This window comes from Antedon bifida, chromosome 10 (assembly GCF_963402885.1).
Source record: "Antedon bifida chromosome 10, ecAntBifi1.1, whole genome shotgun sequence".
Lineage (NCBI taxonomy): Eukaryota > Metazoa > Echinodermata > Crinoidea > Comatulida > Antedonidae > Antedon > Antedon bifida.
The window spans coordinates 16,369,030-16,383,717 of record NC_136235.1 but is presented as its reverse complement, the minus strand read 5'-3'; the positions used below and the strand labels follow the sequence as shown (position 1 = coordinate 16,383,717).

Sequence of the window (14,688 nt, the reverse complement as noted above, 5' to 3'; positions counted from 1 at the left end):
ACTCCGCAGTCAGTTGAGAATGATCTCTGATAAAAATCGAAACGTCAGAGTAAGTACTCCGTTTTAGCTTTTACAAAAACGAAATTTTGTCATCTGTTATTATGTCTGTTATAATTTATTTATTTTATGTAAATTGATAACATTATTATGATATCCGTGACAATTATTTTAAAACTATTACAGTACAGTTATTTAATAACGGTATACCAGTCACTATATTATTATTATTGTTTAATTAAATGATTCTATCGGTTAATTAATGTATCGGTTAAAAATAGTGGACTTTTTTTAAAAATAAGTTCCTCCATAGCACTACATCTGATTTCCAACAGAGATGATTGATTGATCAATACATGTGTTACAGTAATGTTAGCTTCAACTTAACATGGATGTGTTTTTTATTGTTTAGGAATATTATTTTGTTAGTAATAATAATGGTATTCTTATATAGCGCTTAATACAATATTTCTAAGTGCTTATCACACACATATGATGGCCAGTGTGCTTGGTGTATAAATATATTGAATCCTTACACATATACTTGAAATTGATCTGTTTTGTTTTATAAAAGATCTATTTTTTTTAAATACTAATATTCAACAAAATAATAATACGTAATAAAAGACATTAGAAGAGAAATATTATGTATTTCTTTTGTTTAAATTTAAGACCAACATTAATAATAACTACCATACTTGTTGGCATCGTTAACTTAGGCTTCATGCGCCCTCTACCAAGGTATTCATAAAGCTATAATTTGTGTTCCTATGAGAATAGTAACTTCATGAAAAACATGTTCAAATACTACTTTTCTGGTAGCGATATTTCTTATCGTACATGAGTTGAAGACCCCTCATTGACAGTCACAAAATAAACATAAATATTCATTAGTCACATTCATAAGGTATGGCGTAAGAGCTAATGCAAACGATTTCCGTTGAGACTATGGACTTTGCATGCCGATGTATGGGGTTCAAATCTTCTTTTTACTTTATAGTGAGAGAGATTATTCAGAGGGTTAGGTTAAGTTATATTTGAAAGTAGTTCAGGTATCTTACACATAAAGAATTTTTCATTGTTCACTTATGACGAAACATTATATATATTTTTATTGGAGCTAATATTATTTATTTATATATTATTAAATTATTATTATATTTGGTTCTACACAAGTATTAGTGCTATGGGATTTTTTGACAGCAATTTATAGGTGAAACTTAGTTGACATAACATGCTAATTTAAAGGTTTTGGATCAACTATACGAAGCATAAAGGAAACAAGATGTTTTTGAAAAGAAATTAAACTCATAAGGCGTACCATTGTTAACGTTATGTAAATATTGCCATTGCGTGTCATGTACAACAAAAACGAATTGAAATATAACAGACGCGCTTAACCGAGACCAACAGACAACCATCGATAACACTAACCAATCGCTCCAGTTTCTGTGAATCAGGAATACATTTAAATCAGATAAGTTCTCGTATTTCTGATAGTAAACATCATTTTGGAAAGTAAAGCAAGATGGTATACTCTTACGTTGTTCGATGTTGGTTAATGTTGATTTATTACAGTTTGTTTGTTAATACTGAAATGCCTACAATACATCCTACTGAAATCAAAGTGTTGGTGGGAGATAAGGCTACCTTTGAATGCAGTATTAGTTCGCCGTCAGATACGAGGAGATGGCAGTGGTTTAAAATATTCAGAAGCGTTATAGTTTTAGCGCATGAGGGAGAGACTACCAATTCCAGATATGAATTCAACATTTACAACGATAGAAAGAAGAGTACACTGACAATATTAAATAGCACAGTGGAAGATGGTCAATTTAAATATTACTGTCAACATGGATCGGTATCGATGAATGTCACACTCATCGTTATCATAGGAACAAAGTTAGATTCAAAATATCCAGCGTGTCAATCTGATAACAGTATTGTCAATACGGAGAAAACACTTACAATGACATGCAGTGCAAATGGTGGCGATCCAAGACCAGTATTACAATGGTACAGAAACGGTAAAGAGGTTACAGAATATCAAAGTTCTGTAAATAACTTATCTTATGTTGCTGTGCTGAACCATTTGTTGACCAGTGAAGATGAGACGTCAATATTTACATGCAAAGCAGAGGGTGTAGCAGCAACTGCTAACCAAAGTTGTTTTATAAAGACAGCAATTCCACCAACGGTCACCATGATTGCAAATACTACATCTTTTGCTGTTGGTAACTCATTAGAATTTACATGTATGGTAATGAGCCCGTGGAATATAACTTCCTATTCCTGGAAATATGGTGATGAACCAGTTAATCAAAATACAAAGTTCAAACTAAACAGTGAAAATACTGAATTAACTATATCAAATTTACAATCAGAAGATAACGAGAAAGTAGTAGAATGTACAGCTATGACGTCGTCTGGATTGAGTGGTAATGATTCTGTGAAAATATCAATAAATGATTCGAATGATTCGAAGGAGGAGAAGAAAAATAGCACACTGTTAATAATACTGATAGTAGCTGGAGCTGTAGTTTTGATACTATTAGTATGTCTTGCGATGTGCATTCTATGTCAAAATCGAAAACGGAAAGGGCAAAGAGAGAATCGAAGTCAAAAAGTTACTTCAAGCTACTATGATAATGTGCTAAAAACAAATGAAACTGGTGATTCGGAACAAGCAGCTTCCATTCACTCCATTCCATATGATAGGCGTATAGATATAACTGCTAGAGATGAGAATGAAGGAACAGTGAGGTACGTAAATACATTGGACACTTTTAGAAGTAGGCCTAGTGGTACGTCTGTTGGCTTTGACCAGGAGGGAAATGTGACAGATGAAGATGATATTGATGCTTTGTATGCACAACCGGTAAAATCAAAAGCAAGCGTTGTAGGCCTACCAACAGATTTTGGAGAATTATATGCAAAACCAATGAAAAGAGTAAAAAGTGAAGTTAGTAACCCTAATGACGAAGTAGATGATTTTGGAGAACTTTACGCCAAACCAAATAAAAGCAAATCAGTTCACGCGAAAAACAATAATGATGAAATACAGGATTTTGGGGAACTTTACGCAAAATCAAATAAAGGCAGAACAGTTCACGCGAAACACAATGACGAGGAAGTAACCGATTTTGGAGACCTTTATGCAAAACCAAATAAAGGTGGAAAGGATCACATACAACACAATACTGATGAAGTACAGGATATGGAAGACCTATATGCAAAACCAATAAAACTTTAAAAATAGAAATATATATTTATGCTTCCTTTTCAGATAATATATTTTAGCTGGTTGATTTTTTTCTCTTCTTTTATTTATTTTTTTAGTTTCATATAGAATATAATCATGTTTAACCACATTGATAATAATTCAATGGTTCCAATTTTCAAATAAACCTCTTCTCTTATCATGAAAAATAGGTGTTACAGGTATTTTGAAATGTACCGTATTATTCTAGTATTAAAAAAGTGTTTTTCGATAAATGTAGGCCTAGAGTTTATAGGCCTAATTCTTTGTATATATCAGACGAAATATAATTTAATTTGAAATCACATCATAAAGTTATTAATTTAAGCGATGCAATTAAGGGAAGAATCAGCTTAATATATTTGAATTTGTCAAATAACCTCAAGATAATGAAAGATATGCTAGGCTATATAGGCTATATATAGTTTATTAAGCATTTATGAACGCAAGGGCATAAGTATACAAACATCACATTTCTATGAATGTTTCCATTTCTAAATATCATCCATGTATGTTTACACACAATATCATCATAAAAGTCTGGTAGCCTACTAAAAGAAAGCTATAAATATTCCATACCTTTTGTATATACGAAACTGAAACGAGGAAGTTACAGTGTACATTTTTCAGTTCGATTCACTTGATTATCACTATACTTTATTTAAGCTTGTAATCTATAACCTATTAAAGATGTATTGTCCCCCTGAAATTAAATTCTTTACCTGAAAAACTGTAATTTAAAGCAAAAAATAGTAAAATTGGCTGCCAGTCAATGGGTTTGAATTTAACCATTTATTTTGTCTTTTTCTAAGTGAAAACATTATTTTTGTTTAGGTTTTTTTTCTACGGAAGTGATTAACTTGATTAAAACTACAAAATTACCTATTAAAAGTCTGATTTAATTAATCTTAATTTTTCATGTTTTTGGGGGACAATACATCTTTAATTAATTAATTAGTCAATACTAAGAAAATCAAATTATAACACACATAACATAATGCATTATTGAATTCAGAGTTACAGCCAACCTCCATTGTAATTATATTCAAATCCAAAGAAATGAATTATAAAAGGCTGGTAGACTACTGAAAGAAAGCTATAAATAGTCCATAACTTTTGTATATACGAAACTGAAACGAGGAAGTTACACTGTACATTTTTCAGTTCAATTCACTTCATTATCACTATACTTTAAGCTTGTAATCTATAACCTATTAATTAATTAGTTAATACTAAGAAAATCAAATTATAGCACATATAAAGTAAAATGCATTATTGAATTCAGACTTACAACCAACCTCCATTACAATTATATTCAAATTCAAAGAAATGAAGAAAGTTAATCATACAAGTAAAGTATCTGATTTGAGAAATTTATTCGAAAAAAAGGTCAAATGAAAAGAACATAGCCGATTTTACATAAAGGTTCTCGACGGTAATGTTACTTTGATATTTGATAGCGAACAATGTAATTAAAGTGAGGGCTGCGTTTCAGCTGAGCACGTGTCTAATCAGGATCACATTATAAAAAGGTATTTCAAATATATTTAAGCATTATTATTAATAATCATGGGTTCACTTTGACTTATAAATGAACTATTATTCTTTTCATTATGTAAACGCAAACGGTGTCAGGTTAATAAATCCTTATAATATTTACTTTACTTACTGTTTTATGTGTTGTTTTTTGTTACTTTTTGTTATTTTTTTTCTTCGAAAAAATACATCACGAGAATCTGAAAAATAATTTAATCGCAACATTTAATTTTTAACGTTGTGTTGTTGAATAATATAAACGAGAACATCAAATAATGAAAATGTTGGCCCAATCAAGAATCGAATTTGCTCGACATTAAGATATACAGTATGCTGTTGATAATATTATTTGTGTTGATTTTTATTGGTTAACAATACTCGGAAATTGACCTTTAAAAATCGTCTGTACTTTAAACCTAAGTGACTAATTACCGGTAAGACAAGGAAGCTACACAAATTAGAAAAATGCACGTTTAGATGTTTCTACAAGCAAAACGGATACAGTATAATCACAATAAATAACACTTGATAAATAAAATGTGGGAAAATGTTACAAATAATTTTACTACTAAGAAAACTGCGGCTAGAGGAATATTCTTGTAGCTTGTTACGACTTGCTCCTACCGTACTACACTCTTTATCGTGTACCACGAAAATGGAAAGTTATTGCTGGTGTGGGAAAATTAGATACTTGTTGCTTTGTATTCTCATACAATCCTGTTGCTTTTCTCTAGGATTCAGTAAAATTATAATACATCCAGCAGAACAATATGTTTTTGTCGGAGAAAATGCGATAGTTGAATGCAATAATCATCACGACGAGAAACAGTATTTTTGGAAATGGTATCGCGTGACCGAAAACAATCTCAACGCGAACTTAATATGGAACGGACGTTCGAATGTTATTAAACAAAGTAGGTTTAACTTTGAAGTTTATGAGCAAAGGAAAAGTAGTTCCAGTAGACTGACGATAATGAATGTTACAGTTGCTGATCAGGCTAAATACATCTGTTCTTATGGAACTTTTTCAGCAATTGCTAACATTTCAGTGACCATTGGGAAACGATTGGACTCAAAGTATCCAGAGTGTCAAGCAGATTTCTCAGAAGTCAACACAAAGAACATAGTAAAGATGAATTGCACTGCAAATGGCGGCGATCCCACACCAACATTAAAATGGTACAGAAACGGTGACAAATTAAAAGAATTTGATAACTTTCTTTTTTCCAATGGGACTTACACGAATACTATTGAATATTTATTGACACCTGATGACGAATGGGCAGTGTTCACATGTAGAGCAGAAGGCGTAGCAGCAGATAATAACCATAGTTGTTCCATTTATTTAGAAACTCTTCCGACGGTCAACATTATTGCAACTGAAACATCCCTCACTGTTGGTGACTCAATGGGGTTCACATGTATGGCAATGAGTCCGTGGACCGTCACAAGCTACATGTGGATGTTTGATAATCAGGTGGTGCAGTTGTCGAATCCAGAATTTAGACATGATATTAATAATACTATGTTAATAAAATTGAAGTTAGAAGAAGAAGATGATAGAAAAAAGATTGAATGCATTGCGATAACGACCTCTGGGTTAAATGCTAGCGATTGTTTGCAAATTTCACTTGCTCATAAAAGTCGCAAAATTGTTTTAAAAGCGGTTGCAGGAATAGTAACTCTGTTATGGGCATGTATTATCATATTGATTATAATAAAGAGAAATCCAATTAAATCTTTAGTTAGTAATTGTAATGCATCTACAAGGGATAAACCTACTGTTATAAATGATGTATCATCACCGTCCAAAACAAGCAGCAACTCTATACATAACGATAGAAACTCACAATCAGAAGAGTCAAATAGTTTCCCTATTAGAAGCAATAATGATGAACAAGAAAGTGTTTCATTCGATACAAATGCGGACTCTTTCGACACTTATGGAAGTATTAGTAATTTACAAGATTTGGATTCACAGGAACGCGAACATGTTTGTAACAAGCAAACCGTTAGAGGAAGTGACGATGTTCTTGGCTCTCACGATACGTATGTATCGATGTTAGCCCGACCTCACAAACCACACAGAAGAACTTATTTCGTTGATTTAAATAAAAAACCAATAAAAGAAACCCACGGAACACCGTCAGTTAGTAAGTTAGTCGATTCTAGAACTATATATGCAAAACCACTGAATATGACACAACACCGGCGTTCACGATCGTCTGGGACACTGGCCGATTTTAGATATCTTTATGCAAAACCAAATAAAGAAACTAAACGACATGATGAACCACACTTACATAGAACACATGGTTATAAAACTATCTATGCAACGCCTACTATACGTCCCAAATCAATACATCAATCTCTTGAAGATATTTCAAAAGTAAATAAAAATTACTCGTTTAAAAACCGGTTGGGATCAATTGATAAGTTGTACGCCCAGCTTAACAGTAATTCCTTAGGAAATAATTCAGGAATGTATACAGGTTCTGATAAAGGCTTAAATGCACATGATGCAATGTTTCTTTTCTCCAGAATGTGAATGATATCTCTAACATTATGTATTCAATTAATGCCTAGACATTGATGATACAGATGTTTGATGATACAAACGCCCAATTATCGTTGATCATGAAGATCAGAGATGAACGGTTTAGGTCATTGTGCTATAAATAGTATAACATTCTATATCTCTAGAATCTATATTATTTGACACGAGTGATATTGGGAAGACGATTTACACTACAAACGATAATGTTTCAATATAATTGTTGAAATTTGTAATGTTCAATTATACTGAACTACTGAGTAAATCATTAATTAAGAAAATGCATGATTCTAAAAATATTATAACAATCCTCTTTAGAATGTTTAAGCACTATTCACTAACTGTAAGTACCGCACACATGAAAGATAGAAGTAGTATATTGCGATATATTGTACCTCTTGCTATCATGCTTGAGCATTTTTAGAGATATGTACGGAAATTGTTGAGATACCAAGAAAACAATGTCTATTTTTCCTAACAATTAAACAACTGCTTTCGGAAGCTATTCACAGAATAGGAAAGCATACTTTGATAGCGTAATATGTCACAAGACAATCTATATTTATAAATTGGAAGTAAAACGGGTATTACGTTTAGAGTAGAAAATCTGTTGCTCAATAAACAACATATTACATGCTTTATACTTTACTGTATCATATGATGATGTTCACTGGACGTTGCATGTTTATTTTTATTTGTAACATATTTTATGTTCTGTTCAATTACTGTTTAATTCCTGAAGCTGTAACAATACAACCGTTGAATCTAGATGTATTTGCTGGAGAAAATGCTGTATTTGAGTGCAATACTGATACACTAAGTTCTATATCCAAATGGATTTGGCTTAAAGGTGCTACTGATTTAATAGCCAAGGAAGATGTGTTTGTAGGCAATGGATATGAAGTAATGATCAGCAAAAATAGAACTACTAGCGTATTGACAATACTTAATTGTACCATTGAGGATGAAAGTATATATCATTGTCAACTTAGCTCATCATCGCCACAAGCCACTCTAACAGTTTTGGAGGGAGTGAAATTAAACTCACTGTATCCGCAGTGTGAATCGGACACCTCGTTACTAAACACAGAAAATAAAGTCCAAATAACATGTTTTGCAGAAGGAGGCAAACCAAGACCTGAATTACAATGGTACAGAAACGGAATCAAGCTAACAGAACAGGTAGATCTCTTCGATGGTATGTCTTCATACTTTGACGAGTTAACACGTGTACTGACTATCGATGACGAAGATGCTGTTTTTATGTGTAAAGCAGAAGGACAAGCTGCAGATGAGAAACAGTCATGCCAGGTACAGTTAAGAGTTTCCCCAGACGTTCATATAATCTCTAACAGAACAACTTTTACCTCTGGAGGATCTCTGTTTTTGACTTGTATAACAGTAAGTCCATGGAAAATAACAGACTATATTTGGAAAATTGATAATGAGTTATTAATTTCGAGTAAATTAATGTATTCCATAAATAACGATGGGAGAAACATTGCAATATTTGATCTCAATCATCATTATAATATCGTAATTCGTTGTGACGTAACGACGTCTTCTGGATTGGTTGGTAGCGATACTATTGAGCTAAAGTATGAAGATAAAACCTCTAATGATCACAATTATGTAATCCTAATTTTGTGTCTTTCAATTGGTATGTTTTTTGTTGGATTATTGATTGGTAGTTTGGTTAAATTCAGAAAATTGTTTAAATCATATAAATGTGTTTGTATCATTAATGATAAATGTAATCAGAAACAAAGTATAGTCACATCCTGCCCAAAAACAACTACGTCATCTGATCAGATTTTAGGTGAAATAGTGTATTCAGGGTTAACTACGTCATCTGATCGGGCAATTTCTGGTGAAATAGTGTATCCAGGGTTAACTACTTCATCTGATCAGACAATTTCTGGTGAAATGGTGTATTCAGGGTTAGTTCCAACAACTTCCTCAATATACACCGAACTAAACCAAACAAAGGTGAATGAATCACCATACGAATCATTAACTTGAACATTTTCTATATAATCTGGATATGTTGCATCCGATTCGTGCATGTTTTTAACCATTGCTTCGTTAATGTACACAGTTTCAAAGTAGTTGCTTTGTATTAAAAATAAGTCTGCAAATCTAAATGTATTACAATATGCAACAGTTTGAATTTACTTACTATTTTTTAAGTATAAGAAAAAAAAAGTATTGTTGTTGATATACAGAAACCCATAACATATACTTACAATTTATTTTATATACAATAATTTTCATTTTGATTCCTTCCAGTGATAGTTATAGTACTTCATTGTCATTTTTCAACATTTAACAATTTGATATCTCATAATGGATTTTGTTTAACACATTTTATCAATATATCCATATTAAATGCTATATGATGCATATTTTGCACTGATATTATATGTATTTAAGGTTATTGTAGATTAAGTAGATTAATTGTAAATGTTCATTTGGTTTGTAATCACAAATGCTTACACGAACAGTTTCTTTAGAAGAAACTTCTCGTCGGGAGAATATAAAACATGTTTGAAGTTCTCCCGACAACCTAAAAACGGGCGATTTCTTCGTGCCTCGTCGTTCGACGCTGTCTGACTTGGCCTTAAGGCCAACGATGCTATTAAGAAGGTATTCACCATAAAATTTCATATTTTTACCATTGGTTTGATAAAAAGAAATGTATACAATCATTTGCATTGTAGATTATGTGTAGGTTTGTAATATTAAAATTCAGGTACGCCCTCATATTTCATTCAGTATTCATTTTGTTTGTTTGATGTGTGAAACTTATGCACAGGAGTTAAATGTTAAAGTTTCAAACTCAAAATGTTTTGATCATGTGTGTTATGCTTGCCTGCAACTATTGATTCAAACCCTGTATCATGAAATCTAAATCCTTAGACTTTTTCAAACATTCGATAGTTTAATAACAACAATGTAGCCATGTTTGTTTTCAACTCTCAGTGCATATTCATGAAAAAAAAGTGCATTTTACAACTTTTTAGATTCATAGATACGATACATAATGTATATTAATTATAATTTAACTATACATGATGACTAAATGATTAATTATGAGGAAATAGCATCCTGCAGCTATCGTATTTTCTAATATGTTGCATGTCACAATATATTAAACAGTGTACGTTTTACAATTATATTATTTTATATATATTATTGGTCATCATAAAAGATCCAATTTTGTTTTCTTGTTTCATGAAAGTATCTAGCTAGATTCATATTATCGTTAAACAAGTTGAATACAGGAACTTGTTCTGCACAAATAAATGCCATAAGGAAAAATAAATAAACACAAAGGGCAAACGAATTGCATGTATTGGAATAAAAATTTAAGTACCACCGATTTGTGTGTGGAGCAAGTGTACTACAGAATGCTATTCAAGTACTACAGTACACAAAGACAGACGTAGATCATCCAACAACTCACTCAATATACACAGAGTTAAATAAAGGTTATTGAATTATAGTTATACATTAGACTCCTTTTGCTGAACATGTTAATTGTTATATGTCTGGATCACTATGCATTAAATTTGCATTTTGTCTACATTGTAACCACTAATTTATATTTAGTAGTCTGTTTCTTTATGTATGATCTTGCATCATATTAAAAAGATGGTGCGTGTACGTTTGAAAGGTATCTAAACAATGTGGTGGAAGGTTTAATATAATGCATACTAAATAGATTCTGAAACAAAACACTAACAATAAAAAAAAACCTTAATATAGTTCGGCGATAAAATTCGACAAGTTTACTTATCTTCTTCCAAACTTTCTCAATAAAACTATACCAATCCTTATCATGCACGTGTTTTGTGAATAATATATTAAAGTCTATAATTAGAAATGTAATAAAACTAAATGTTTCCTTAAATCTTAATGTTTTGTTTCGTAAAATTGACCAAACTTATGAAATGATATAAATATGGAATAAAGTAAGGCCTTTGTTTATTTAAAAAATTTGAGTTTGACATTTTATAAGTGTATTATTATTATTGTCTTAATTGTCTACCAATGAACAAAAGTAAATAAAAACTAAATTAGACAGTAGGCCTAAATTCTGTTTAACTTAACGTATAAATTGATCTTATTCATTCATGTTTTAGTTTATGCATGAATATTTCCTTTTCCACTTTTGTTATTTTGGTATTGTTATTATGATGACTATCATCGATTTTCATATCGAGGATATACACATACCGATTAACAATGCAATTTACATAATTCCATTACAATTTTCTGGAACTTATAATATATTGATTGATTGATGTATACTGTAGGATTGGGTATATAATACCGACGCTTTATTATTTATGCATGTAATTTGTATGGTCATGCAGACATCATGATGTTCACGGGCCAGGTTGTTAAGTTTATATCTGTTTGGTATTTGGTGGTTTACAATTGTTTAATATCTGAAGCGGTTACCACTATCCAGCCATTGAATCTTAAAATATTTTCTGGCCAAAATGCTGTATTTGAGTGTATTACTGATCAGGTGGATACAGCTATATGGCAATGGTTTAAAAATCTTAATAAATTAATAGCGAAGGAAAATGTATATGTCTCAGATGAATACGATATTACATTCAGTGGAACAACCAGTAAGTTAACAAAATATAATACTACTATTGCGGATAATCAAACGCAGTACCATTGCCATCGTGGTTCTTCGTCGTTACACGCCAGCCTAACGGTTATCGGCAGATTGGACAATATGTTTCCACAGTGTGAAACTAATATAACGTCAGTGAACAGTGATCACAATTTTTCGGTATTATGTAATGCAAATGGAGGCAAACCAAGACCAGAATTACAATGGTACAAAAATGGAGTCAAACTAAGAGAACAGATTGATTTTTTTGAAGGTAACTCCTCATACTACGACGTGTTGACACATATATTGACTACCGATGATGAGGAAGCAGTGTTTGTGTGTAAAGCCGAAGGATTGGCAGTTAAAGGAAGTCAGTCATGCCAAGCACAGTTAAGAGTTTCTCCATACGTCAACCTAACTTATGCAACATCATTGTTTACCGCTGGAGATTCTCTGAAATTTAATTGTACAACAATGAGTCCATGGAAGATAATTTCTTACGTTTGGACAATAAACAAAAGGGCTTTGAATACGTCAGACTACAGCTTTAGTCTAAGAGATAACACAACAACATTGGTCATTAATAATTTACAATCGAGTGACGCTGATGCAGAAGTAAAATGTGAAGCCAAGACAGCATCTGGTCTAACAGGTAACGATTCGGTCACAATTTCACTAACAACTGATAGTAGTGAGTCAGATTTTCCTTTAATTGCTGTTTTAATAGTCGGAGGAGTACTCTTTATTGCTATTATTGTCCTATTAGTATGCTTAAGACGTTGGAAGACGTCTCTAACAGGTCAAAATTTACCTCATCCGAACGATGGAAAGGCAAATATTTATACCGTGTATGATCAAAATAAGCCTGATCTTGTTTTGCCACCTATTCCCAATATTAATTGTGATGAATCTAGGTTATACGAAGATGTACTGGATTCTGAAACTTACGAAAATGTGGAGTCAGTTGCCAGTATTGGAAGCTTTTGCAGTAATCATAGTTTTGATGAAGATGATGGAGAGAATAGTTATGATGAAGTTGCAAATTGAATTAAGTATGCAAGTAATTCCATCGATTAATAAAGGGTTACATCATTGGAACACATTGTGATAATCTATTCGCAAAACCAATAAAGATAATCAGTGGACAAATGGCATGTAAATAATGTTGAAGAACAATATATTCAGACCTAATACAAATAATAAACAAATCTACAACATTGAAATTAACAAACAGAACACAAAATTAGAAAGAGACCACTAAATCACGATCGCCGTGTGATGACGATTTAAGCCGATAGTCTTTGTACTTTTGAATGAAAAAAAATATTGTTATGACATTATCATATTATGCATATTATTATAGATAAGTTGACGTGTGATGCATTCTGAAAGTATTATGTATGTATATAAAGTGTTTGAATGTGTAATGTTTTATATTGTCTGGATAATATAGTAGGCATTCAATTCATGGATGCTTGTCTACTTAAGGTTGTCTGCATATCTAAATGCATTACATTATGTAACAGTTTAAAATTTACATAAACTTATATTTATATAATATTATATATTGCTGTTGATTATACAGAAAATATATGCTTGAAATTTATTTCATGTACAATAATTTTCACTTAAATCCTTTCAGTGATAGTAATAGTACTTCATTGTCATTTTCTCAAAATTTAACAATGTTATATCTTATAATGGATTCAAAATATCCATATTAAAAGCTATATATGATTTGTATATTTTGCATTGGTATTTTATGTAAATATATCATAAATAATGTATGACAGCATGCTTTTAAGGTTATTGTAGATTGATTTTAAATGTTCGTCTGGTTTGTAATCTCATACGAAAAGCTTATTTTATAGAAGAATCTTCTTGTCGGGAGAATATAAACATGTTTAATGTTCTCCCGACAACCAAAAAACTACGTCCGACGCTTTTTTAAAACAACATCTCAATTCAACTAATACAGCACCGACATTTCGTCGTACGATGCTTTCTGAGTTGGTCTTAATACGAAACTGTCAAGATGGTATTTACCATATCATTTCGTATTTTTACCATTGGTTTGATACAAAGAAATGTTTACTCTGCATGCACGTGCAAAAGAGATTGATTCAATTGATACGCCCATATTTCATTCATTAATAATTCACAACTTGTTGATATGTGAAATGTATGCACAAAAGTAAAGATATTTTATAGTTTCAAAACTCAAAATGTCGTTGATGTTTTGATCATGTGTCAACTAATTGATACAAACCCTGCATTTACACTGAAAAAATATTTGAAATCTAAATCATAAGACTTTTAAAAATATAAATTTCTATAGGCCTAGTATAATTTTTTGTTTAGTTTCAGATTCATAGATACGACATATAATGTATATTCATTATAAATTAATTGTACATATGATGACTAAATGATTAATTATGAGAAAATAGCATTCTGTTGCAGTGTCCGTTTTACAATGATTTTATAGTCGATAAATCTTTGGTCATCATAAAAGATCCAATTTTCTTTTCATGTTTCATGAAAGTGTCTCTAGCTAGTAGATTCATATTATCGTTAAACAAGTTGAATACAGGAAATAAATAAACGCCATTAGAACAAAATAAAATAAACACAAAGGGCAAAAGAATTGCATGCATTTGAATAAAAATGTAAACACCACCGATGCATAACGATTTAACGGTGTGA

At 31.4% G+C, this 14,688-nt stretch overlaps 1 protein-coding gene across 1 annotated transcript; it reads left to right on the top strand.

Annotated features, from left to right (window-relative positions):
- Nucleotides 1–1,414: 1,414 nt before the first annotated feature.
- LOC144854862 (uncharacterized) lies at nt 1,415–4,249 on the top strand. Its single transcript, XM_078712861.1, has one exon. It carries the CDS (start codon nt 1,526–1,528, stop codon nt 3,248–3,250), a length of 1,725 nt encoding a protein of 574 aa, XP_078568987.1. The 5' UTR covers nt 1,415–1,525; the 3' UTR covers nt 3,251–4,249.
- Nucleotides 4,250–14,688: the final 10,439 nt, after the last annotated feature.

Coding starts and splice junctions, on each gene's coding strand:
- LOC144854862 (XM_078712861.1), top strand. CDS start 1,526: ATGGTATACTCTTACGTTGTTCGATGTTGGTTAATGTTGATTTATTAC.